The sequence below is a fragment of the Thamnophis sirtalis genome, unplaced genomic scaffold (assembly GCF_051295495.1).
Source record: "Thamnophis sirtalis isolate CommonGarterSnake01/CBP01778 unplaced genomic scaffold, rThaSir2_p1.2 scaffold_1, whole genome shotgun sequence".
NCBI classification, from domain to species: Eukaryota; Metazoa; Chordata; class Lepidosauria; order Squamata; family Natricidae; genus Thamnophis; species Thamnophis sirtalis.
Window position 1 is genome coordinate 93,649,423 of NW_028261381.1, and position 24,937 is coordinate 93,674,359.

The following is a 24,937-nucleotide window of genomic DNA, read 5'->3' on the forward strand; positions in this document are numbered from 1 at the left end:
GCACTTACACTTTTGGTCCTAAAGTATTTTTATGAGTTCATTTTTTGGGGATGTACAAAATTTTATCTATCATATAATTGCATAAGACCCTGATTAGCTACCAAAAAAATCCATATTAAAAAGATGTAATGTAAATCCTAAAATAGAATTGATTTAATACAGCAAAGAAAACTTCAATCTCTCAAGGTAAAACCATGGCATCAAAAGGTTATAACCACTGATGTCAATGTAATGTAATGTAAGTCAGTTAAATGGAACAAAGATATTTATTTTTATATCTCAATGTAGGGATTTTCAACATGTCTTGGTTTTTATTTAAACTGTTAATTTAAACCATTATTAGTAAATTTGCAAGGAGAGAAAGAGAGAGATGAAGTAGAAAATGTAAGTCACTCCTCATCTTTCTTATTTGAGTTATTAATGCGGTTCAATGTAAAAGGTTCAGTCGATATTATCCAAAGTATCTCACAATTTTAATTAGTGTTTTTAAAGTATATATTTGTTTCATTTCCAGGTTTCATGTAAAATTATTAATTTAGAACACATTTGATTGTGTTCCATCCACATGTAGTCTTCTTATTTGATTTGATGCTGTAGTTCCTCTGGTTGGTAATCTCAATTTAAAAGTGATTCCTAATGTTTTATTTGAAAATGGTGGTTACGTGCTCAAGATTTACTGTATTGTGGAAACTGATTGTTTTTCTTTTTCTATTGTAACTTAACTTAGAACTTGCATGTAGGCAATCTGTTTACCTGTTCCACAAATATCCCTGGTCACAATTTGGCTACATCTCCTAGCAATAAAATAATCAACTTAATTTGTCTTTACTACATCTGGTGAAAGGCATCATCTAATTGTTTGAAGATTCTATTAGTAATGAATAAATTGTTTGACTGGTAGAAATTAAGTCATTCTCCTGCTTCATTTGAACTTCCTACACTATTTCAGTTTCCTATCTCACAAAATCCAACTACACTTTCTCTTTGATATTTCTCACTTTGTGACTCCAGTTTCCAAAACTCAAATAGCATATCTTGCTTGCATGTTCTATCAATTTCAAATTGGAGCATAATGTTAGACAGTCATCAAAAACACACAGTGTAACTGATATTCGATTTTTGATTACACTGTATCCAAGTGTCTATGGATATTCTCAATCGATCAGGTTATGGTTGCCCCAAAGGTGCTTCTCTCAAAAGGCAAATGGACTTCCTTGGGTTTTTTTCTTTGAGAACATTTCGCTTCTTGTTGAAGAATTTCTTCATTTAGAAGTTTTTTGGATGAGAAGCAAACACATTAGAAGAAAAAGAAAGTCCAGGTGCCTTTTGGAAGAAGCCCCTTTGGTACATTGTATCCAAGTACTTTGCTTCATATATATAGTATTTCCTAATTAGGAAAAAAACATCATTTTTTCTTTGTTTTTCATTTTGAGTGATCTTCTGACTGAAAGCATCCAATTCGACTCCATCTCAATTCTCTGATGCCACAAAATCTATGTAAATAAAATCATTTTATTTTCCACCAAATTTCACATTTTCATATTTCTTATGTTCCGTGTTGCCACTGTAATTCATCCTTTGCAATTTTGGATTTTCTTTCACTGTGTGGCAATATCAACAAGCATATATCCTGAAAGTTTTAATCTAGACACATCATAAATCGCATTAGTATTCTCAAAGAACTTCAGCTTTTCCTCAATAGCATGTTGAGTACCATTTGAGTGAAAGGCCCATCACCTGGCACTACATCATCAATCGCCATATATTAGCTATCCATGTGGTTTTCTTAGCAAAATACAGAGGTGGTTTTCCATTGCCTTCTCTCACACAGTATAAAACAATGCCTTTGCCATTGTCATTAAAGTGCTCTTCTGCCTCCAGCAACTTCCTATATCAGGGGTCACCAACCTTTCGGACCTTAGGGACCACTAAAATCATAATTTTTAATCCCGCAGACCACTAATATGATCTGCCTAATCAACAGTTGTGTGGGCATGGCTAGTTGGTTTTGTGACGGTAGGTGGAGTTCAACTCAATGTCACTCATATCAAGGAGCACCTCGCCAGCTTCTACTCACCCTTTCCCCCCAGTCACTCCTTGCCTGCCCACCCAAGCTCCTTAGGGCCCAACAGGAAGAGATTGTTGGAGCTAAGAAGCCAAGAGAAAGAGTTGGCAAAACAGCTGGCTCAGTTCAAAATGGATCTGACTGAGAAAGAGGCTCAGAAGAAGCACCTCACTGAGGACTACCAGCAGAGGTTTTCCAAGCAGAAGGAAGACCTGCGGGAGTGCAAGGCCAGGTACCAATGCCTAGAGGATTATCAGGCTGAGGTAGTCAGCCAGTTCCAGGTCATGATACAGTCCCACTGGAACAAGACCCTACAGTTCTTTGCCACCACTGGTGCTTCTCTCCAGCCTTCGCCCAAAGCCCCGCACCAGGAGGCTGAAGCAGACCCCAAGTTGGAATTTCTCCCCCCCACAACCTGCACAAAAAGACCCCAAAGGAGGAGACTTTCTGCAGGAACACAAATGTTCATTGCACGTATCTGGCCCAGGGGCTGTAGTTTGAGGAACCCTAATTTAGTGCAATATAAAAAATGGAAATAATTTTTCTGCGGACCACCAAAATTTTCTCACAGACCACCAGTTGGTGACCGGTGTCCTATATCACTGCTGCCCAATGAGACTCCTCCTTGCTTTATCTGGGATGATCTTTATGCTCTGGGTAACAGAGCATGGAATTGTACACTGCTGCTCCAGAAACACTCTCTCCTATAAATAGACAACACAGTAGGATATGAAGGGATAAATACTCACTAACATACATATTACAGCTCTTCATGCTTTGAAACAAATTCAAATATTATTTTTTATTATCTGAATTATACTTTGGAGCGAAAACAAGTGCAGTAACTCTTGTTATTAATTAAAATAATCTTTTTTTTTAAAAAAAAAAAAAAACAGGGTTCTGTACAAGCCTGGGAAAAAATGTCCTATTTTAATGAGTCATCTTATAGAAATTAATGAGACTTTTAAAGCAACAATAACCATTTTTTCGTGGTTGCATAATTTGTTTATGAGTAGCAAAGAGACACTGCTCACATTAAGTCTGTCACAATCTTACACATATAGACACACATACACACAAGCTTTTGCCCAATATTTATTTATTTTTACATTTGCATATTGATTCATGGAAAATCTGAAAATCTTAACTATTGTTGGCAAACAATTGTGTCTGGATAAATACATGCACAGTGCTTTTCGTGCAAGTGAAAAATCTTCATTTTAGCAAAACATTTAATATATTAGAAAGTGAAGCATAGATAGGGTTGAGGTCATTCAAATAAAAAACCTCTTACAGAGCTTAAAAGACTTTTTTTTTCCCCAGAAGAGTGGGCTGAGAAAAATTGGGCTGAGAGAGTAAAGGTGTCCCTATCCAGTTCACCAGAGATTTTACAAAAAAAAAAAAAAAATTGTAAAAAGCAGTTATAAATGCTGAAGTCAAATAGATATTTTAAAAAAACCTCACTTGTCTCTTTGTCTCTATTAGACAAACAAACAGGAACAAGCTTGTAAAAGTAGAATTCCTGAAATCAAGTAAAAATCTGATTATGGGCCTCCAGGTATTAATCTACCTGCACTTGTTATCCATCCATGAATGTCTGAAGGCTGGAGACACAAGCCTTTAATTGTATCACTAGACACCGTATGCTGGGCAATGATTATCTTATGATGCGTAAACTAATATCATAAGAAGAAATGGATGGACCTCTATTTTGGGTGTGTAAAAGAAAAATAGTTTTTTTAAAAAGATGACATCTATTACCATATCCAAATAAGAAATGGGAAACACTTAAAAAATTTAAGATATAAATAGTTTTTAATCTATAACAAAGACGCTATATATTCCCTAAGTGCAAAGAATTATTGCTGCATGTTTTATTGACCGACATAAGCTAAACAGAAAACATGTTCATAAAAAAACACGTAAGTTTTATATCACCCATAGTTGTTAATTCTGTATTATCCAGTTGTAGGATAGAAAAGAACAAAAAAGAGCAAGCAAAATCATTATGCTACAAATATAATTATGATAACAAATAACTTAGTGAAATAATAGTAGCAAACTCAATCAATTTAACTTCTGTACAGTTGGAAGAAAAAACGTAATTTGAGTTACTGGCTGAGATAAGCAAGAATAACTTTTCAAAATGGAATTCCAATTAGGTAATTCTTGAGTACAAACTTTTAAAAAATATATCGTATATAAACCATTCATAGACTTTTAAAATTGCTAGAATATTTGTGAGCATTTGATTTATGCCTGCATTGGTTGTATTATCTAAAAGGTCCCTCTCTGGTCGCTACATTAGAATAGAATAGAATAGGATAGGATAGAATAGGATAGAATAGAATAGAATAGTTGGAAGGGACCTTGGAGGTCTTCTAGTCCAAACCCTTTATTCTTTATTGGCCAAGTGTGATTGGACATCCAAGGATTTTATCTTTGATGCATATGCTCTCAGTGAACATAAGGAGAATAAAATACATTCATCAAGAATAAAAAGATATAACATTTAGTGACAGTCAAGGTTACTAATAAGCTATCAAATTGTTCTAGGAAACAGATAAAAGCAATATAAATGGAAAGATACAAGAAGCATGGTTATAGTCATAAGTGGGAGGAAGGAAGATAATAATAATAATAATAATAATAATAATAATAATAATAATAATAATAACAACAACAACAACAACAACAACAACAACTCCGCCGTTGCCGGTCCCAAGCCCGGATGAGAACGGAGGAGGGTTGGGGTCAGGTTGGCATCTGGTCCCGTAAAAAAAAACCCGCCACCCCATACAATATGGTGAAAAAAACAAATAAGAATTCCATACCGCATCGGTCGTTGCGCGGGTTAACAAGGGCCGCGGCGGATGTTGGGTCCCTGGACATCCGTTGACAAGTGGGCTACAAGTGGACCAGCCAACAAAATGACAAAAATATAGTGCAGATGAAAACCGTGCCATAATGGCCTGTTACTACAACTCAGAGCCAGAAAAAAGAGGCTATTTAAAGCGAATGTATGAATTATGGAAACAACAATATCCAGATTCAAATGTTAGTGAACAACGACTAGCAGATCAAAGGCGATTTATTATACGGAATAAAGTGTTTAGTGAAGTTGAACATGAGGAAATTCAGGCAAATTGCAAAACCCAAAAAACAATATCACAAGCGGAAATAACTGATATTCAAGACACAACTAAAGACATTATAGTAGAACTCCCAGAAGAAGCTCTCAGGGAGGAAATAACATCACCACCACTAGAACCAGTTATCACTGAACCAACTGATGAACTAACTCAAAACAAAAAGAATTGAAGGATAAGATCATGGAGCATTTTCTGCTTAATGAGGAAAGGCAACATTTACCATCACTAAAAACTGTGCCTAAGAAAATTTTGGCCCCTATCATGAAAATGGTTAATGCAATGTTTTCAACAATTGAACCGGAATCCATCTTGGAAACAAACCAGTTAATGTACAGCGCAGCTGTAATAGTCACTAATGAACTAGGCATTAAAATTAAAGTACCTAGTCACACAACAGAAAAAGCATCAAAGCCAAAGTGGAAAATCCGTTTAGAACAAAAAATTAAAAAAATTAAGAGCAGATGCTAGTAACTTATAGAACATGCATGAGCAACGGCTTAAAAACAACAAAATCATAGATCGGCTAATCAGAAGATATAGATTGGATACAAGAAACATCAATGAAGCTGTAGAGATTGTAAAACAGCAGATAACAGCAACAGCTAGAAAAATTGAAAGATATGAGGCACGAATCATCCAATATAAACAAAATCAGCAATTTCGATCAGACCAACGGCGTTTTTATCAAAGTCTTAATGTGAATGGTGACACCAAAAGTGAAAAACCAGAAAAACAGGCCACAGTTGAATTCTGGAAAGAATTGTGGGTAAAATGCAAAGGACTACAACAAGGAAGCAAAGTGGATACATGACTTTGAGAAAAGCATTGGCAACAAACAAATGCAAGTATTAGAAATAACAACTGAGATGGTCAAAAATCGAGTTAAAAAGGTAAAGAATTGGACATCACCTGGAAAGGACCAATTACATGGTTTCTGGCTCAAATATCTGACCAGTTTACATGCAATATTGGCCAGGCAACTGAATGAAATTTTACAAAAGGGCCAAATTGATGAATGGTTGACAACTGGAAAAACATACTTGATTCAGAAAGATGCAACTAAAGGAACAACACCTGAAACCTACAGACCAATAACATGCTTGCCAACAACCTTCAAATTACTCACAGGCATTATTGCAGATAACATGATGGATTATTTGGAAACAAACAACATCTTGCCAGTAGAGCAAAAAGGCAACAAAAGAAGGAGCATGGGCACAAAAGATCAGCTCCTAATTGATAAAATGATATTAGAAAATTGTAAGAACAGAAAAACAGACTTGAATATGGTCTGGATTGATTACAAAAAGGCTTTTGACTCACTGCCACATAGTTGGATCATAAAATGCTTAGAAACAACTGGCATTAGCAAAAATATTACATCCTTTACTGAAAAGGCGATGAAACAATGGAGAACTGAGTTGGCAGTAGGGAATGAGATCTACAGAATGGTTAATATCAAGCGAGGAATTTTCCAGGGTGATTCACTTTCACCTCTTCTCTTCATCAATGCAATGATCCCACTATCAGTAACCTTTAAAAAAATGAAATTAGGCTACCAAACAGCCAAAGAAGCTGAAAAAAATTCGCATTTACTATATATGGATGATTTGAAACTTTATGGAAAGTCAGAAATAGAAATCCAATCATTGACAAACACAGTCCGAGTATTCAGCACCGATATTTCAATGCAGTTTGGCATGGAAAAATGCGCCACTCTATCCATAAAAAGAGGCAAAATCATTGCATGTGAGGGAATTGAAATGCCCAATGGCCAACTAATTAAATGCAACGAAAATGAAGCCTACAAATACTTAGGCATTCTGCAGTTGGATAACATCAAGCACGGAGAAGTAAAAACTATTGTCAGGCGAGAGTACACCAACAGAGTTAGGAAAATTTTAAAATCTAAATTGGATGGTGGAAATACAATCAAGGCCATAAATACCTGGGCAATACCAGTTATAAGATACACAGCTGGTATAGTTAACTGGACACAAGCTGATTTGGACATTTTGGACCGAAAAACCAGGAAACTAATGACAATGCACTACAGTTTACATCCGCGTGGTGATACTGATAGACTGTACCTGCCCCGAAAATCAGATGGCAGAGGATTATTACAAATGAAGCAAATAGTTGAAGAAAAAAAACACGCACTGGCTGATTACTTAAAAGAAAGTCAAGAACATCTATTAATCGAAGTAAAGAACAAAAATCTATTGAAGGCCCAACAGATGAAACAAGAATACAGAAAAGATGTGATAAAATCAGGAATGGAGAGTTGGCAGAACAAAGCATTGCATGGCCAATTTCTGGAAAAATTAACAGTTAAAGTGGACAGTGAAAAAACTTGGTTATGGTTAACAGCAGGTACATTAAAGAAAGAAACTGAGTCACTAATCCTGGCTGCGCAAGAACAAGCTATCCGCATAAATGCCATTAAGGCCAAAATCGAAAAATCTTCTGATGATGCCAAATGCAGACTTTGCAAAGAAGCTGATGAAACTGTTGATCACATACTCAGCTGCTGTAAAAAAAATCACGCACACTGATTATAAATTGCAGCACAATTCAGTAGCACAAATGATCCATTGGAATTTGTGCAAAAATTATAATATTAAAACTGCAACAAATTGGTGGGAACATAAGCCTGAAAAAGTCACCGAAAATCAGATGGTCAAGATCGCGTGAGATTTTCGCATACAAACGGACAAAATACTGGCTCATAATACACCAGACATCACACTGGTTGAGAAAAATAAGGTTATAATCATAGACGTCGCAATACCAGGTGATAGCAGGGTCGACGAGAAGGAATATGAAAAAATCGCAAAATACCAGGACTTAAAAATTGAAATGCAACTAATGTGGTAATTGGCACACTGGGTGCTATTCCAAAAGCACTGGAATTACATTTAAAACAGTTAAAAATTGATAAAATCAACATCAGTCAAATGCAAAAAGCCGCACTGCTTGGATCTGCACGCATATTACGAAAATACATTATGACGTCCTAGGCCCCTGGGTGGGGCCCGACTAGTAATCAATGCCAAATTCGGTGAAACAACTGGCCGCTGTGATACAATTGTATAATGATACAGTCTTAATAAATTATTGACAGTGTTGAGGGAATTATCACCAAATGCTTTGATTTTTCATTTGTTTTCTACTGAAACAAGAATAGAAAACTATATGGAGTGGTCCTCTTCAGTTACTATTTCACCATGTATATACAGTAATTAACATTCTATGTAGCATATATAATCAAGTTATCTGCATTATTTTCTTCAAAAAATAGGAATTATAGAAAAAATTAAGATACATTTCTTTGACACATTTAAAAATCATTCATCTACCAACCCAACCCTTGAGAAGATATGAAAAGTTGAGAAAAAACAACAATAAAGAAAAACTTAAAAAATAAGCCAAGAAATATAGCTATTCCAGCTATATGATTAAAAACAGCAGGCTGAACATTTGCTGCAGTAAAATCAGAAGATAATATTAAAAGCCTGAAAGAACCAGTCTTAACTGTATCTGTAAAACATAATTATAAGTAGAAGTGGCCTGATTTCTGTAGGAAGTGTTCCATGATCATGGGGTGTTAAAAATATTCTGTACTGAGTAATCACCAGTGTAATATTTGTAACTAATATAGGGTAGTATCATAATCACTAATAATAAAAATGCAATAATTTTGTTTGCATATTTTATAGATTAAGCACTAGAGCACTATTATATACAAAAGTGGTCCATGATTTTTAGTATCCCACTATTCATTTTCAGAATTTCCTGTTGCTCATTAACTTAAACCTATATATTTTGTCTTGAAATGGAGGGCATCCAGCACCAGGAATAACAAATTGATGATTAGAGTCAAAGGCAGCAGGCTATCCCAAAGACATTAAAGCCTGTGGTGAGAAGTTCAAAAAATGGACTAAAGAGTAACAGAAAATGAAAAAGCAAAAGGAACATCAGAAACCAAAGGAAATATTGAGTTATAACATTCCCCCAAAGCTTATTTTGGGGTACAAAAATGAAATAGCACATTAAAGATCAAATTGCAGCAGAGAAAAGTAAGGGTGATAGTTGGGATACCCAAGGAGTGTCTGTATCTATCTTCAACCTCCAGAGCAATTTGTATGCTAGTTCTGGTAGAGAAATCAAGCAGAATTTATAGCCCATTTCTACTCTGGAGAAAAACAGCCAAAGTGAGCTTCCTGCATCTAGCAACTGGCTGATTTCTAAAAAGAGTCTGATAAAGGAATCTAATACAAACTGTTTTGTGTATATTTATATTGGAATTACAGGTTCAGTTTTAACTTATTGTTGTTATTAATATGTGGTCTCTAAGAATCAGCAATGATTTGATGGCACATAATCAATTAATCGGTTTGTTGATGTGGTTTTCTCTTATTATTGGTAGTTTATTGTAGTACTTGAAATGTTATAGGGGAAATACTTTCTTAAGGCAATAGTAGAGAACTAGCAAACAAAATAACAAGATTAAATAGCTTCATATTTATTTTATTTATTCAATAGATTTGACCTATGCTCTGTATTTTGTTTTCTTAAACAGAAATGTTTCTGGCTTCCTTAATACATTTCTCTGTGGACTGCTAGTGTGAGTAATTAATGCCAGCTTGTTATAAAACAAACACTTTTTGCACCAAAAGGAGTGATTTTTCCAGCTTTTTTATGGATACTCACTAGAATTGATACTAGAATCACTATAGATCTGGGTCTGGGAAGAGTTTAGTTATAATATATACAGATGTTACCATCTTCTGATACGTATGTATGAATGCCAATTTGAATAAACTTGTCCTGGAAACTTGGATCAGATTAGGTTTTTCTTTCAGCACGTAGTGATTATTATGTTGTTGTTTTTTTAAAAAAATGTTGTTAACTTTTATTATTTCCTTCCAACACACTAATACATAACCCAAGTACATTGTTCCACCATTGTATAGTGTGGCTTAAGGTTTTATGCCATGATTTGATATTAACAGACGTAGCTCAACAGACACCAGAATACAGTCTGGATATAGGTTAACTGAGAAAAGTACATAATCTTATGGTTGGTCATTAATGACATATAGTTTGATGCAGCCTTTCCTCATATGATGTCCTTTTCATGTTAGGATTACACATTCTACTTGCAAAAGCAATGATATCTCTGAAATGCAGACTACTAGCATATTAGTGCATTGTAAAACACACTGTGCCAAAGAATGAAATAAACACTATCTGTCTGCCACTTTTCATATTCACCGGCTTTTGGCAGCTTATTCTACCACCGAAAAAATAGTCATCTTTTAAAAACCACATGGATCTTGTTTAAAAGGCAGTTACTCTTGCTTAAAAGCCATGTGCACCTAGTCTAAAAGATAACAGGGGGATCCATGATACCACGGTGCTTAAAAATGCAGTTCGTACAACAATGAAATGAGTTAATAAACTATGCTAACTGGCAATAAGCACAAGCAGTAAACTGAAAGGGCCTCAGAATATCTTTCCCCAGTAGCAAATTATGCACAAATCAATTCTCATAATGGCTGCAAATCCTGGAGTTGCCAGATGATAAATCAGAGTGGGAATTTGTAGCCCTACCCGATCTCAAACTGCTTGAACTTAGGCAACTGTCAGAAAATATTAATAGCCTCAGTTCCTTTTATTAAGTTGTTAGTACAACAGACCCACCTCGGCAGATGGTTCCATTCCCCACATATCCAGGTTTGCAGGTGCAGCGGTGTCCTCTGATTGTATTGGTACAGATTGCATTCTCATCACAGTTGTGCTGTCCAGTGTCACATTCATCACGCTCTACAGGGGGGAAAAAACAATGCAAGAAAATGTAAGGGAGAGGAAAGGTAGAATAAATTTTCAGCGTGCTGATCTGACATTTCAAAAGTCATTTATAACTAATGACTCTACTGCTACGACAGCTGAACAGCACAAAAGAGACATTCAGTGGAGAAATCTGACATCAAGTCCATTTCAGGTTATGATTTATACCTTGCCATATCATGTATTTGAGATATGGGGAAAGACACTACCTGAGATAAAAGTATTAGCAAAGTAAAAGTGAGTAAAGCAAAATGTTGAATACTGAATCATTTCCAAAGCATCATTCATCATGTTTGTTCTGATGCTACATGTTACTCATTAGATCACCTCTTTTATCTATCTTTGGAACATAGAACCTGGTAGAGTGGCCTCCATTTTAAGTAGCATTATTGTATTTGATTCAATACATTAGGAATACAAATATGTTTCCTGAAGCTCAAATAGGACTAACTATGCCAAAGGGGTTTAAAGATAAAATAGGGAAGAGAAATATCTTCTCACTCTACTTCAAGGTCTATGGAGATTCTCAATCATCCAGATATGAGTCCCAAAGGTGCTTTTTCAAGGGGCAACTGGACTTTCTGTTTTTTTTTCTTTGAAGACGTTTTGCTTCTCATCCAAGAAATTTCTTCAGCTCAAGAAGCTTCTTGAATGAGAAGCAAAACATCTTCAAAGAAAAACCAGAAAAACAAGTTGCCTCTTGAAAAAGCACCTTTGAGACTTCATCTCAAGATAAATTTTCCTAAACTGGCTAGTATAACATACAGTATATCTATCTTTTTTAATTACGTCAACCATAATTTTTTAATGGGGGATATCAGCTTGTATGTTACTTTAAAGACATACTGTATCTAACAGCTTTATTTATTTTGCACCCTAATAAAAATGCAACTGTAGTATATTTAAACTGGTATCACAGAAAGGGAGTTTTCTCTGCTGCTTTCTCTACTGTGATTCCAAACTCCAGTGAATCTCCTTTGACAACAAGTTGTGTTGTCAAAAATGAATCCATTCATATCATGGCCTATTTTTGAATGTATATTTATTGGTGCTGAAGGGCCAACGGACAGCAAAGAAAACAAATGAAAACACACTCTTGGCATCGTACTTGTAGGAGTAACTATTTTTTATGTCTTTAAAGTATAAGAATAATATTTATTGTCATTGTACTTAAATACAATGAAATTGTTTTTTTTGCCTAACTCTACTGTGGCATCAGGAGATCAAAGCCGCAGCGACTAAGCATGCCGCTATCTTGGAGGGTGGGGAGATGGGTAGCTTTACTTGAAACCTAAAATCCAAATCATTAGGGCTTCATTTCTAATAAAACAACAATTACCAATTTTATTTATTTACAGCTGGACTAAATATCCACTTGTTTATTTATACAGTATTGTATATACCAATTTCATGGACTCAAGGTGGTTTTCAAGAAACACATTAATCCAAATATACGGACCTTAATAGAAAAAGGTGATAATAATTTGCTAACTAAATAATAACATTGCAGCCCTAATACTATTAGCACTTAGTCTACAGAATGGCCAGATTTTAAGCATTTCCTAAAAGCCAGGAGGTTAGGAATACCTTTGAAACACAAACTGTTCCAAAGCATGAGGACAGCAATTAAAAGGGTGGTTTGCAGGTGTCTTCATGGTTTAAGGAGTTGGGATTCTTAGCAAATCTCTATCCTAGAATTCATAGAGTGAGCAAATCTTAATGGGAGAGGTGGTCTGGCTAGTACCAAGAGGCAAGCCATATAGGGCAGAGATGTCAAACTCAAGGCCCATGAGCCAGATCTGGCCCACAGGGCCACCCTGGAAACAGTGAAGGGCCAGCCTGTGGTGCCTCATGGCCCTTCCGAGATCTATTTTCACTGACAGAGGCCATCCCAGCTGAAAACAGAGCTTGTGAGGGCCACACGCAGCCTCCCCAGCTCCATTTTTGCTGGCAGAGGGTTGTAGGAGGCTGTCACAACCAGAAGTGGAGCTTGGAAGCCCAGTTTTGCTGGTAGAGTGCTTGGGCCACCACAGACGCCCTGACATGAGTGATGTCAAACTAGCCATGCTTATCCTGGCCATGCCCACCCCTGAGGTCAAACGGGGGCCCGATATGGCCCTCAATGAAATCAAATTTGACACCCCTGATATAGGGCTTTAAATACTATACCCATAGTTTTGAATTGGATCTAGAAGCGACTTAGTAACCAGTACAGCAATCATAGCTTGGGTTTTACATCTTCTATCGCTAGTTAGCAGACTGTCCACTGTGCTTTGAAACAACTGAAGCTCCTAAGTTATCTTCAAAGGTACATTACGTGTTATGTGTCATGGCAGTCTAGACATTCAGTGATCAGGGCGTGAGCCAATTGTCAGAACCACACTTTTCATGACTTAACAGCACTTTAAAAAGTGGTCAGCAAGCAAAATGTGTTACAAATCTCATACTGATCAAGACTTAATACTGTAGTATTCCTATAGCTAAGCCTATTGCCTTTTAAAATGCATCTGCAGAACAATTATTATCTCAAAGCTAGTGGCCGTTATTGCTGACTTCCTGTTGAGGGAGTTACAGTTTCCTCTAGTACCTCACATTGCTTTGACTTTCATTCAGATTATGAATATCCATTTATTATGTGAATACTGTCAGCTTGGTAAGGATTCAGCAGATAGTAGCCAAGGTTTTAGAATATACATTATACAAGAGAGAGAATAAATGGCTTCAACTTTCCAACTCGGGAAAGAAGATTAAGTGGAGCTATTAGAACAGGTTTAAAACTATATATATCAAAATGCCTATCACAAAGAAGATATATTTTTTTCTCCCTTGTCACTACAAGAGCAACATGACACACCCAAACTGAGGAATAACAACTAGAGAAGAAGCAGGCCGGATAAATGAAAGCAAGCCTCAAAATTGTACCCCATGGACTAAGCACCAAGTGGATGTGGAAACTGATAGGATCTTTATTAACAGAGATTATTAGAGAGAGGCTTAGGGTATTTCTGACTTTAGATATGATACTGCAACTAAATGTTACAGCAGGCCTCTAAAGGGAAGAGGAAAGCGTCTCATCCAATTGTGTATTATGACTCAATTGCCATAGGAAATTTGAAAGGGTACATTATGAGATGGCAACCAAAATTATTTTCAGATCTGTAGTGCCAAAAGCGTTAGATAAAAAGTATGCAATTCACCATTCCTCTTGAGGGCACTTGTGGGCACTTAAGCAGCAAATTTCATTTACTTTGCAATCAGTTCTTTTATATGTCTATCAATGCCCAGTTTAATACAGCAGTTATACTGTACATTTGGGGCATTCTACAGTCACGGTCTATCTGGATTACTTTTCATCAGAGGAAGAAAAGGCAAATGTCCAGCAATCTCTAGCTAACTTAAAACAAACAGCATGAAAGCGGACAATCTAGTTCTGGCTTTCACCACCCAGTGCAGCAAATCATGGGTGAGATCATTGATGTACTACATAATTTTCTCCCTCATCTTCTAAAAATGTCCCCAATTTTCTCACTATTATGGCCAAGCCAGGAAATCAGAAGAGCTGCATGCATAGAATTGTTCATCTATTCAGTTAAGCTGAGACCCTTTAAGTAGACAGGACTAGTTGAGGAAAGGACTCCAGTGGAAGAAAAGTGTGGGGCCTTCAATGGTACAACAATTCTAGTAGCAACAGGGAAGAAAGGTATTTCAAGGAATCCAATAATGACTCTTCCAAATTAAGACTGTACAGATGTCTCTGTCCTTTTGAATCACAGATCGCTAGGCTTTGGCAAAAGTATATATGCATACCGTTATATATGAATATAACAGTATATATGAATAATGAATATGAATACTGTCAGAACCACAAACTTGTCTTGGGTTGTTCATTTTGTTAATCAGAACAGCAGGCAATATGTTTTAAACTGCCCATCAGCTCTTCCTTTTCACCCGTTAATTAAAAAAGAATCCACTTTTTTGCTCAAGGCACGAGGAAAGCCAATATCAAAAATCTAGTCACCTTGCTCAGTCTTTTCACCTTTTCTCATTTCTTATGCTCTCATTTGTTAGACCTGTCCACCTTATATCTACTCTCCCCCATTTTTTTTTCCAAAATAGGATTAGCAATGCATTTGCTTCAGACAGAAATGAAATTATTCCTCTCTAGGAAACTAAATTCTTCCTTTCTCCTTACTCCTTCTCTCTATTTTGGGCTATGCTATCTTCTTTTCTACTTTTCATCTCCACCCATAACTTAAGTCACTCAGATGAACGGCAGAAAGGTAGAACCTTTCCAACTAGTTTTTTTGCTAATTCCAGAGAAAAATTTCTTTGACTCACCTGAAGTCAGAGACTGAAAATGGACAATGTGTTCCTCAAACAAGGATCTTCCACTGAAATGTAGCCCTAGGATTTACTAAAACTTGTAAGAGCTGAACCAATCCCCTCCAGGATGTTGCTTTATTAGACTTTGAAAGCATAGTCTTCTTATAGCCCTTTAGTAGCTTGGATGTCTCCAAAAGACCATGGTTTCAATAAATCAATGGGCAAACTCAGCCAACGAGTAGTTTCAAAGTTGTTATTCAGGGACCATTTCCTTACCTTTCTTTCCTTCTAATTGTTGGATGATCTATCTAACACTGACCTTTGAGGGCCAGAATTCTAAACACAAGTTGTAAAAGTTACGCTTCACCTCTTCTATTTAATTATCTCTATTATCTCCCAATCAGATAAAATTTTATCTGTGAAAAAGGTAATATGTGCAGTAATTGTGTGTGTGTGTAATAATTAGCTATAAGTATAGCAGTATAGCATATATGTATATATATATATATATATGATATATACATATGATAGAAAGATGATTGATGAATCACAGTCTACATTTTTTTCATGAGTAAATCATTGTAAGGTAATCTATTTCAATGTTTTAAGATAATCTAAATGATATTAAAGTAGTCAATTTTATTTCAACTATTCCTATATTTCTGATCTTTATTTAAATTTGATGTGATGTGCACAACAGGACATTAATGCCACAAACTGTGTACTAAATTTTTTATGCTTTAAAACTGATCCACAGACAGCCTATACACCAATGTTTTCATTGTTTCCTTCTAGGTTATCTCAGTAACAATCAGTTGACAATCAAGCTCCTAAAAAGAAGGATGGCAACATTTTTTGAACTCTTAATTTACAATGAATACTTTCCCTAGATAACTTTTGGTTCTTTTATAGTATTTTGCATCACAGAATTCAATTAGTAATTTGTCCTTGATTTCAAAACTTTCCTGAAGCCATCTCCTCATAGCCACTTGTTCTTCTGGAATGATTTTTACATAAGCTTGATCAATATGGTTTCTGAGACTCCTTAAAAACATATGTTTATATGTTTATGTTTGTTTATGTTTATGTTTATTAACATTTGTATGCCGCCCTTTTCCCTGAGGGGACTCAGGGCGGCTCACATAAAATCAGGGAGGGGGAATACAAATAATGACGTAGACACATATAATAAAAGTAATAAGCAACATACATTCATCCTTCGGGAGGGGCGGCTATCCTTATCCCCAGGCCTGACGGGCTAGCCAGTTCTTCAAGGCTGTGCGGAAGGCCTGGACGGTGGTGAGGGTACGAATCTCCACGGGGAGTTCGTTCCAAAGGGTCGGGGCTACTACTGAGAAGGCCCTCCTCCTTGTAGTTGCCAGCCGGCACTGGCTGGCCGATGGAATACGGAGGAGGCCCAATCTGTGAGATCTAATTGGTCGCAGGGAGGTAATTGGCAGAAGGCGGTCTCTCAAGTATCCAGATCCACTACCATGCAGGGCTTTATGGGTGACTAATAGCACCTTGAAGCGCATCCGGAGATCGACAGGTAGCCAGCGCAGCTCGCGGAGGATAGGTGTTATGTGGGTGAACCGAGGTGCACCCACAATCACTCGCGCAATATAACATGTCAAGAAAGGAATCCTCCTCTATCATAATAACAACAATGCTTATTTCTCTGTAAAATGTTCATATAGAGGATCCCACAATTATTTAATGTTCAAGACATTACATTCCCGCCATGCATTGTGATTAGTGTTTGACACAATCATGGATGAACATTCAGTTGTACACATACTAATTGAAATAGGATTATATCTGCTGACTCATCTCATTTACAGGCTTCCTTAAGCATATAATTAGCTGTAAGTATAGCAGGCACTTTGGCTGAAAGTCAAAATCACACTGAAGATTCAATATATACATAGAAACCATTTTCTCAGAAGACATTAGAATAAAGTCACTGATTTTTAAAATGTTTTATAAAAACATTCCAGGAGTGCCTAGATTACCCTGGAAGAAACAATGTACCTGGATAACAAAAACATGATGGTGATGGCAAGTTTCCTATGTCGGTAAAGTCAGTGCAAATTGTACATTGCCCCTTGCTTTTTTTAAAAAAAATATATATTTTCTATAATGCAAGTACTTGGCTACAGGATTCTATTTCAGAAGTCTATTTATAGAGCTCATTACATCTACTGTACTTCTGTGAGCAATTATACTTGTCAATAACTATTCCTGCATAATGTGACATTAGAGTTTTATGAGACATTTCTGCAACTGAAGTATGAGTTGCTGCTTTATGGGACTGTGGCAGTGAGAGTGTTTGGAACATACTGCACAGTAAAGTAGATAAGATTTTTGTAACAATCTTGCTTGCAATTGTGTGTGTGTGTGTGTGTGTGTGTGTGTGTGTGTGTGTATCTTAAAATATTAATATTCAAGTAATAAAGAGCTAATTTGGTATAGTAGTTCAGGCATTAGGCTAGAAATGGGAAAATCATGAGTTATGGTCCTTTTTTAGGCATCAGGAGAGCTGGGTGACCTTGGGCCAGTGATTCTCAGCTCTAGGAAGGAAGCAATGGCAAACCACTTTTGAAATCTTGCCCAAAATAACATGCAGGAAGTTATTATCCAGTTGCCAGAAATCAAGAGTCCCTTCAAGGTCTTGATAATAAATAAAACAGAACTTTATGGTTTTCCACTAAAATTAAACTAATGATTTTTTAAAAATGCAAAGCAGCAACAAACTGAAAAAACTTCATGAATGCTAATGTCTTAAATATTCTGCAAATCTTTATGAACCATGCATTTTACAGTGACAATAGTATTTATGTGTCTTCAATTTTTTTTAAAGTGAATGTCAATGAGGAAGGCATAAGAAATAATTCAAGTGATGCTTATCTCATAGGAATTCAGCCTGATCTACAATCGGTTGTGTATTCTTTCAAAAGATTATCCTAAATGTAAGCACAATGACAAAGCAATCAAAACTTCACAAAACTTTCTGGAAAATTTTAAATAAACCCTTAAACAAGAAGCCATAAGTTATGTTAGCGTCAGGAACAATTTATAGTAGAGAATTGATTGAGTCTGAGCCAATCAGTATTAATATGAATGAATTATTTACAATTAACTATATTGCTGAGTACAAGAAAAAGTAGTACAATCTAGCAAGTGATGTATGACTAACACTTATAACTGATTGTGAGCTCTTTCTCCCCCTCCCCTTTACCTCTTTGCATATATAGTAGCTAATCCAGAAAGGAAACACAGTTAGGAAAGCAGATGCTGTAACTCTTGTTGCATTTCCATATGTACTATGATTCATATACAATATCTAAAATATTAGCATGCGTTGGAGAAAATATCATGAATTTCTGCATGGTGGCACTATATGGAACCCTACCTACTTCTTACTCAGCTCTCTGAAAATTTGGGTGCAGTAAAAATTTGGGTGCAGGCCCAGAAAATTTGGGTGCAGGTCCAGTAACAATCCATCTTATCCTTCTTGCCAAATCTTTAAAGGGAGTAAGCATATTTAGGGACAAACAGTTAGTTCTATATGCAAACCACACAACAACCTCTTTATTTAGAATCATCTTGAAAACATTTACTCTTGATTGTATTCTGATTTTATTTATACACAAGGTGCAATCCATAGGGCAAAGAAGAAAGTCTGCTTAACCCAAAACTACCATCACATACTGTAGATGCAGAAAGAGACAGACACATATGCCGTGTAAGCACAAATCTAAACTATATGGCTCAAGAAGACTAATATTTAAACATGATTACTTTAATCTACATTTTCCAAAAACATTTATTCTAATATTTTCCAGGGGACTCTGTGTCTTGGTTTGCTCTAATAATTTTCTATTTTTTTTTTTAATTTTTAAAGAGGGCACAAGGAGAATAATAAAGATGTTTCACTTTTACATTTCTATAATATATTATTAGTTGGTTCAGTGTACATTATCTGCCCCATTTTTGCTCTCAGAAAAAAAACATCAAGCAATTTCTTTTATCATTCTGTCCATGCAATTCCCTCCTCAAATCAATCTTAAATTGGAAATAAAATGTGTGTGTGCATATACAGCCTGCCCATTCTATTTTCCTATTTGTAGTCTGCTAGAGTAAAGGAATCTAACAGATAAAATTCACCAAAGTAAATCAAACCAAAACAAACAAAGGAAAAACACATTTCCCTCAGAGAACATAAGCTATTTTATACTCAGCTCTTCCCAAACTAGCCTTTAAATATGCAAGAGAAAGACAAGTATCCCTTCTTTCCCCCATACTGCGTGGAAATTTTTTTAAATTATTCTGAACTTCAGAATTTCTTCTTGTGCACTATTTTATAAAGATCAGTAAAGGTCAGGGCTCCAGCTAAATTTTCATTCCAAACGGCACTTCATCTATTTCTAGATTTTGTAATGCCAGTTATAGGTTACATTACAAAGTTCTTTTTCAAGTGTTTATTTGCATTTATTCTTTTAGACTACATTTGCAGCAAGATGATAGATTCACACTAAAATGGCAGCTAAACACTTGTTATTACTGTTAATCCAATGACAACATTCTGATTGGTGCCATTGTAACAACAGCCTGCATCTAGCTCTCACAGCTAGAAGCTGGAACAACAATGTAAGTGATTAGTGGTCTGCAGTGACGGGCCAACCACTTTGAAGGAGAAGCCAAAGTTTATACTGTATACTGGTTCAAGTATTGTTGTAGCTGTTATGGAACTGGGTATAATAGCTTACACATCTTTAAATAGACCAAAGACCCCTGTTGCTTATTCAAGTTTGTGTGAAGGTTTCTCATATTGCTCCTTTGTTATTTAATACAGAGATATTTATGCATCCATCTCACTGTCTGTCCATCTGCTTAGTGGTCATTGAGATGACAAATTAGTTCAGAATGTGGTGGCTTGTGTTGTTGGCAGGGTTGTGTGGTTGGCAAGCTTGTGTTGGGCTTGCAATATTATGAACATTTCACAATAATTTTATTGCCAAGAACTGTTTGCCAATTGGTGCCCCTATACAATTCAAGTGCTGGTTTTAATCTACAAAGCCTTGATATGGTTTAGTACCTGGATACCACCTTTAACACAATTCAACTTAACTGAGATATTTTGAGGTAAGCTACTAATAATGGTCATTTCCAGGGACCAAAGAGAGCTGAGGCTTAGAGATATTATTTCTCTTGTTTCTCCATTATGCTCTCAATCCTCTGGAATGTCTTCTGGAACAAGATTAGTTCTGCCAGTAATAGCCTCCTAGCAGCTAGGTCAAATCAAATTATTCCAGAGGGCTTGAAGATGTTAATGATATAAGATTATATTCTTACTGTTTCATATTAATTTACTTGTACATATTACAAATACTTTAATTTTGTGCTTCATAATGGAAGAATTTCAAGACATTTTGGTATATTAAATAAATAAAAGTTGACAAGGAATGAGAGGTCATCTCTGTGACCCTCACTTGTTGGGGTGCCTCAAAGATTCTCTCTCCTCTTAAATCTACATGCAGCTGTTCTGTGTGATCATCCACCAGTCTGTATCAATGTGCTGATAATACATCTTGACCCCGGGACAATTAAATGATACTGTTAGAGGCCCCGACTCTATGCTGAAATTATATGGGTCTTGATGGAGGGAGCAGACTCGGGCTTCATTCTAACAAAAGAGCCGAGATGGCGCAGTGGTTAGGGTGCAGTACTGCAGGCCACTTCAGCTGACTGTTATCTGCAGTTCAGCAGTTCTAATCTCACCAGCTCAAGGTTGACTCAGCCTTCCATCCTTCCGAGGTGGGTGAAATGAGGACCCAGACTGTGGGGGCGATATGCTGACTCTGTAAACCGCTTAGAGAGGGCTGAAAGCCCTATGAAGCGGTATATAAGTCTAGCTGCTAAAACCATGTGCCTTTGTTTTATCTCTTCTTCACAGCCCCAAGATCAAAGGTATTTTCAATTTTTATTATGTAATGGAGTTGCATTTTGCCATGAGAGACCATTGTACAATTGGGAGGTCCTCTTGGATTTACAGCTACAAAGACACCTGTGCTCACAAGGTTTTTGTGCAGTTCACCTTTCACAGCAGTTGTGCCAATTCCTGAACTTGTGAGACTCTTCAAGCAATCATTCATACCTTAGTCTTCACTACATTGTTGTATTGAGCCCTATACGAGGTGGCCTTTGAAGACCACTTGGAAACTTCAGCTAATCCAGAATGGACAGTAAGAGTTATGTTACAGTATGTGCAGGCATCCCCAATTCTTCACAAACTGCACTAGTTTCCAGTTGACCTATGGTTGTAATTTATGGTGCTACCCATTCTCTATAAAGTTCTGCATCACGTAGGCCTATTTACTGGAGAGACCACCTGTCTCCATAAGTTTCTGTCCATCCAGTGAGGTCAGCCAGAGTGGGCAAACTCCAAGTGCCTTCAATTAAGCAGTGTAATGTTTTGGAAGCTTGCCTTCTTGGTAATGGCTCCTGATTTGTATAATTTTGTACCCTCCAGAAATTCATATTGTTCCCATTCTTTTGAATTTCTACAAACTGCTAAAGATCTAATTGTTCCCCCAGGCCTTGGATAGGGGTGTTTATTAGCACCTTTTGTTTCTTTAATTCCTATTTGCTCTTTCTGAATCTGTCAAAAGAATATCTTCTTTTTCTTGATATATAAATAATGTACAGTATAAGTATTATTCTTTTTCTAATCTGAGACAGTGGACCCACTCCAGATATGAGTTTCTTCTTGAAGCAATGGGAGTGTGATCCGGTGGGGAATTTATCATTATTTCTTCGCCATGGTCATACCACACCATGAATGAATGAATGAAGCATTTAAATTGCTTCTCTGCAAAATAACCATAAAGATTGGAGGAACATTTTTTGAATTCAGATGTATTATCAGAGCTGCTAAACATGTGGAAAACAGGGAATGAAGGTTACAGACCTTTAGATTATTTCACCTCACCTCTGAACACAATTAGACAGCACTCTTAAGTTGCCCTTAAATAAAATGTGGTTTGCCATGTGATAAACTTCAAGGCAATTTTTTGTTCTGATTTTATGCAATAATTAAGAGTACATACAGACCTCTGGTGACCCAAGAAAGCCTGGAATACAGAAAAAAATTTAATATTTGTGCTCCAATTGGCAACTACTAACACATGTATAATATATGTATTAGCTTTGCTCACCTAAGAACATTATTGTCAACTGTATCCAGGGTGGATTCCTACCAGTTCTAATCTCTTCTATAGAAGAGGTTCCACAAATCTACCATGCTGTTTAGAACCAGTTCCAGCTCCCTCCCCCCGCCCATCCACACCACGCTGGCCTGGCCTGCCGCTCACTGATCGGCTGGCTCACCAATCGCCCCACCCGCCTCTAAGAGTCCTATCTAAAACTTAAAGTTTAAAACTGTCAAGTTTGAACATCCCTGGGTTTTTTTTCTAAAGGGTTAGGGTTGCAAGGATCTTGTAACTTGACAGCTTTAAGACTTCAATGCCAAAGTTCCTGAGCCAACATGACTGGAGGAGGAACTCTGGGAGTTTAAGTCCACAAGTCTTAAAGCTGTCAAGTTTGAACACCCCTGGGGCTTTTTTTTCTAAAGGGTTAGGGGTGCAAGGGTCTTGTAACTTGCAGCTTTAAGACTTGCATGTTTCAAATGCCAGAGTTTCTGAGCCAACATTTTGGTTGCTAAGCAAGAGTGCTGTTAAGTGAGTTTCACCACATTTTACAAGTTGGCCATGCCCACCCAGTCACATGATTGGCAAGCCACTCCCACTTGGTCACATGGCTGGCAAGCCACTCCCACAAAGCAGGCCACACCTACAGAAGACGTTCTAAATTTTTTTTGAAATCCACCACTGACTGAATCTCCATATATTTTTCTCCATGTACTTTTATTTATTATTTTAATTGAAAATATTTATACACTATTACCAATATCGGGACTTGTTCCCATATAAATCTATAAATCTATAAATCTAATTTGTATAGTCCATATAGAACTCACTGGCTGATACTGTTAATATGAAATATGTATTTAATTAGGTTATAAACAATCTTTTTAGCAGTTAGCAAACTTTTAAAATCACAACATGTATAATAAAAGTGATGTATTTCTGAATTTATACTGCATACTTATCTGAACTGAATAAAGTATAAATATATTTTCTTACCACCATTTTGCAGTTTAAAAATTCTTTCAAGTGTGTCTTAATTTGCAGAAAACAAAATATGTTGCTTCACATTTACAACCACAGCAGACACAGGTAAATTATTAGCAATTTCAATGATTTCTCTTTCTCTCTTGCATTCTAAAATCTTCATAAATTTTCACTATTTTTTAAAGTTCTGTTCTACATTTATGTAAACATTGAACATCAAGAATGCAAAAGTATTTTTCAGTATTTTCCCCATTCAGATTACAAATGAACAGTAGCCAGTAATGCTATATTAAAAACACAGAATAGCTCTGTAATTCAAACAAAACATTGAATTTCTTTCATTTGCATACATAACTTTACATGTAATTCCAACTTTTCATCATAAAAACACATAATAGCTGTTCATTCCAGACTACTTGTAAAATATAAACTTTGTAGTATATATATATAAATATAAGCTATGTTATTTTGGTTGCTAAATGAATTGGATGTGCTAGTATTTTATTTTCTACACTGTATAAGAAAACAAAATAAGAACTTTTTTTTTCAAAATATGCAATCATTTAGAGTTATTCTGATATTTACATGGGAAAGAGCTTCTGTATAACAGCCCTTAATCTCTGATGTCTTTGCAACATCTATTTAGGTAGCAGATTAAGTATCTTCTCCTTATTAATATACATACTACTGATGCATTTTAGTAATGTATTGTTTTTATTGTTGGTATGAGCCTTGATTCAGGTTTTTGGTTTTAACTTTGTAAAACCCATGGAGTCGTTTGCTAATTGGAAGGTACATCAATAAAACAGAGTGGTTCCTTCTCTATCATTTTGATTGGAAGAATCGTGTTAACTCTATTTAAGAGTTTCACTCATCCTTCTAGCAAAATCTCTAGATTACCATGCAATCTGTGTCTCTGTGCAATTATCAGACCAAATGTGCCATCTTCTAAAGAAAATATTAGCGTAGCATAATCTATGTCAGCAAATTTAATTTCTTCAGATTTTACCTTCTGGCCATCCTCCAGTATTGAAGATAACAGTATGGTGAATCATTTTCATGAGATCGATTCTTCCTTCCTTCCTTCCTTCCTTCCTTCCTTCCTTCCTTCCTTCCTTCCTTCCCTCCCTCCCCCCTCCCTCCCTTGTTTATGTATTGCTTCATCCATCAAAGGAAAGCATTCAAAATATAATTCCGTTAATATTCTGTTGTCAGAGTTGTGTGTGTATGTGTTTGTAGTGTTTTTGTGGCTTTTTTGGCATTCAGCGATTTTGTAAAGATATTTCTTTCATTGAAATGTTGAAATAAAAGGAAAGGAAACTTACATCCTTATCTCATGAGCCCATTGCAAA

General features: G+C 36.2%; 1 protein-coding gene across 2 annotated transcripts in view; it reads right to left on the reverse strand.

The window, feature by feature from the left end:
- Positions 1–24,937, reverse strand: part of NELL1 (neural EGFL like 1) — a 520,182-nt gene that overhangs the window by 139,738 nt on the left and 355,507 nt on the right. For both annotated transcript variants that reach the window (XM_087719035.1, XM_087719031.1), the window contains exon 14: positions 10,924–11,046. In XM_087719035.1, the coding sequence (XP_087575161.1) occupies positions 10,924–11,046 (123 nt within the window). The remainder of the gene's footprint in view (positions 1–10,923; positions 11,047–24,937) is intronic.